Source organism: Muntiacus reevesi, chromosome 2 (assembly GCF_963930625.1).
Source record: "Muntiacus reevesi chromosome 2, mMunRee1.1, whole genome shotgun sequence".
Classification (NCBI taxonomy): Eukaryota; Metazoa; Chordata; class Mammalia; order Artiodactyla; family Cervidae; genus Muntiacus; species Muntiacus reevesi.
In genome coordinates this window covers 45,908,130-45,911,851 of record NC_089250.1, presented here as the reverse complement: position 1 = coordinate 45,911,851, position 3,722 = coordinate 45,908,130, and the positions used below count along the sequence as shown (strand labels likewise).

The following is a 3,722-nucleotide window of genomic DNA, read 5'->3' as shown; positions in this document are numbered from 1 at the left end:
AAACCTCAATTTTCTTATCTATACCAAGAGAATAACACCTATTACACCTACCTCTGAGAGTTGTTGGGAAGCATTGTGAAGTGCTTGGTATGGTCCCTGGCACATTCTTTTATCTGCTTACCAAACATTTATTGCATAATATGGTGGGCCAGATGCTACACCAGAATTGAGAATGCAATGATGAACAAGCCAACTTTAGGTAGAACCTGGAAAGGATTGATACTCATACATTTAACAAATAAAATCAAACACCTGAGTGAATACTTGGGAGTACTATTTAAAGCGCTGAAGAAACAATCACTGCTCTTTGGTACCTTCAGAACACATGGGGTTTGGGATTAGAGAAGAACTGGAATAACTTGCTATGGTTTGCTTGCCTATTGATCTCTGTGGCTGCCAACCTGCCTGCAAGCTTATTTCACAATAAACCAAATGAAAACCAGCAAGCAGAGCATTATGGGCTGGTCCAGAGTGACCCGAAGTCCTGCTCCCCTTTCCAACCAAAAGTCACAGTGCTTGATGGAGCAGAGCTCCCTGATCAGCTGCCACAGGACCCGCTGGTAAAGCTTGTTGTCATGTTTCTCACGGGACAGTTCCTCTTGATTTGCTGCCTGGGTGGCATTAATGCAGCTGGTGACAAACTTTTCCTTGGTGACATTGGCCTCGGAGCAGCCGTTATAATGGATGCCATCAGGAAACTGCCAATAGTTGGCCTCATAGTACCTATTGCCCTCCACTCCAAAGTTGATATCCAACTTTCGGCCTTGCTTGATGAATGCCCCTGGGCGGATTTCTGCAGTGTGGGCCTCGGTGACCTGGGAGGTACTTGGTAAGGCCTTCCGGTTCCACTTGATTCTGTGCTTTATGCCTCTCGCCTTGACTGAGGAGAGTTGGCCAAAGAGCAGGACACAGACAATGGCCAACCAGCATCCACCCAGATGTTTCCTCATTGTGTCAGAATCTGCAACAGAAAAGCCTGGAGCAGTTAACTTCCCCAGTTGGAGGTCTGAGTCTCCCATGTCCCCTCCTGTGTGTAGGAGATTCTTTGACAGGAATGTCATTCTTGTACCCTTTACATTTTTCCTGAAACATAACTGTTTTCCCTGGCTTGGTCTGCATAGGGTTAAGTCAAAACCAAGTTTCTTGCTCTGGCCTGGAATTACACCATTCAGGATGGTGATCTTGGTTTTATCAGACAGATCAGAAGTTGCAAGAGGCAATTTGATTATTCATGGATATCTTTTCTAATCACATCCTGGGGAGAGTGGGGTCCCACCCTCCTCCCTCAACCAGCTTCTTATTGCATGTACCACACCAGCTGCTGACATTGCCTAACTTAATTCTCACATGGGGTAGGTATGTTATTATCCTCATTTTATAAAAGTTGTATTGGGTTTCAGAAGTTAAGTAATTTGCCTGAGGCCACACAACAGCAGGGAACGGGGGGGGGGGGGGGTGGGGGGAGCAGATTTGAATCCAGCTCTGTGATGCTTTTCCCAGGAACCCAAGGGCCATGTCCCATTACCCTTTTGAGCTGCTGAAGGGGATGGTGCTTTTGATTCACTGGGTGTGAGGTTAAGTGAATAGCAGCTCTGATGGCCCCTCAGTTAAGTGAACAGCAGAGCCTGTGAAGAATTTCAGAGGAAATGAAATAAGAGGGCTTGGGGAAGCACCAAGAGCCAGGCTGGCCCCAGGATATCTGAAAGACTGCCGATGACCTCAGGAAATATCCCTCCCCCTTAAAGCCCCCAGTCTGGTAGTTAGTCACAACTAGTTCCTGAAACTACAATAGCTATTGTGGAACTCCATCCCTTTGGGTCAAATATTTAGGGCATTCAGCACCTGGACCTTTGTCCATGTGGATCAGGAATACACAAAGAGTTACAATGGCAGAGCCTGCTTAGACCATCTTCTAGAAGATTTCCTGAGTTCACCAGTGCCAGAGCTGAAGGAGGTTGAAAAGTTTATCTTGCTTAGGCCCTAATATACCCTCCCTGCAGTATTCCTTAAAATGATTAGTACTTCTTTGTTCAAAATGTTCAACTCTAGTGTGACACAGGTTCTTATGCAGAAAAATAGGCAAAATGCAACCTAACTGCATGCACATCCAGGCTTCTCTCAACTCCTGCAAAGAGGCCTCTGCTGACCTCTCTTTACATGCAGACATCACCTAGTCACTGTCCCAGGGTGGGCATGAGTGTGCCAGACAGCAGCCTGAGCACCCAGCCTTCCAGCATCCCACTCATCATTGCCCACCAATCACAATGATCTCAGACAAGCTTTCTCCAAAGAGATCCAAGTGTGAAGAAAACATTCATTAATCTTCTAAACCTATTTCATCAGCCCATACCCCTTGGTAGGAGAAGACTTAAATAAGAATAATATCATAAATTATGCATGCATAAAATTAAAAAATAAAAACATAGAGACCTTGAGAAATAAATTAGTCTTCAGAGGCAAGGGCTTAAAAACAAAAGAAAATCCTAACCAGCCAACCCTTAAGCTAGCATTTTATTATAGCACCAAAACATAGGCAGGAACCCCAGTGATGTTTGAATCTTCTCTCAAGTGTCCCCAGACTTGGGACTCATCCCAGGAGGTGAGAGCCAAGAAATCACTGCATGGTGTGTAGTGGTATTAAAAATGAACAGCCCTGGCCACAGAAATGGTTATCACACATAAACTCTGCTCCCCACATACCTTAGGATCTCTCTGTTGCACCTCTGGAGCCACGGGCACACTGTCCTCTTGTGCACCTTCTGCACATACTCCTGGACCTGCCTAGCTATGTAGGAGCTGAAGGGGGAGGTGCATTCCTGCTGCTTACCAAATATGGGAGCCCTTCCCTCCTGGCAGGACCAATCAGGGGTTCCCAAGTACTTATTTGCCTTGAGACGGATGGACCCTTTCAATACTCTTTACTAATAAACACCAATAAACACCATGTGAAGAACTTGGTGAAGTTCAGAAAGACTTGAGAGGTACCTTTTATTTATCTTATTTATTAAAAATATTTTAAACTTACTATTTCTGTTTGATTAAGGAGGATATAAATGAACAGCTAGATGAAGAGGTACACAGGGCATATCTGGAAGGTTTCCAAGCACAAGAGTTCCTGTGGAGTGTGGGGTACATCATTCTTCCTGAATGTGAATTCACCAACCTGGAAGCTCTTTGAAACCCATGCCAGAATCTGGTGGCAAATCAAATATTATAATGAAAGATGTTCCTCTCACCCCTACCACTCAGGAAGTTACAGGGTTTTAGAAGCTCTGTGCCAGGAACTGGGGATGAAGATAAAATATTTTGATATTTTGATATCTGTCAAAATGTCACAACTGTACAGATGAGTGGCTGTATTTGTTCAAGGAGTCTGGTTAGGGCTATTTTAAGACTGATATTTGGAGAGGTGACTTTTAGATTGAAAAGAAAAAATGTTAGAAGGAAAATGCTTTTCCTTCAATATTTATAAGAAGGTATTTTATTTATTTAATTTTTAATTTTATTTATTTTATTTTTTAACACCAAAAACATTTTGTATTGGGATATTCATTATGGTATTGACATACATTCTGTAATTATTAGTTATGTTATTAACAATGTTCTGTAACTTTGAGCAGAGTTCCATGTGCTATACAATAGGCCTTTGTTGTTTATCTATTTTAAATATAGCAGTGTGTACATGACCTTCCCAAAGTCCCTAACTATCCCTTCCCCCCAGC

At 43.2% G+C, this 3,722-nt stretch overlaps 1 protein-coding gene across 1 annotated transcript; it reads right to left on the bottom strand.

The window, feature by feature from the left end:
* Window positions 1-413: 413 nt before the first annotated feature.
* Window positions 414-950, bottom strand: PRND (prion like protein doppel). The gene has a single exon (XM_065919622.1). The coding sequence runs from the start codon at window positions 948-950 to the stop codon at window positions 414-416; it is 537 nt and encodes a 178-aa protein (XP_065775694.1).
* Window positions 951-3,722: the final 2,772 nt, after the last annotated feature.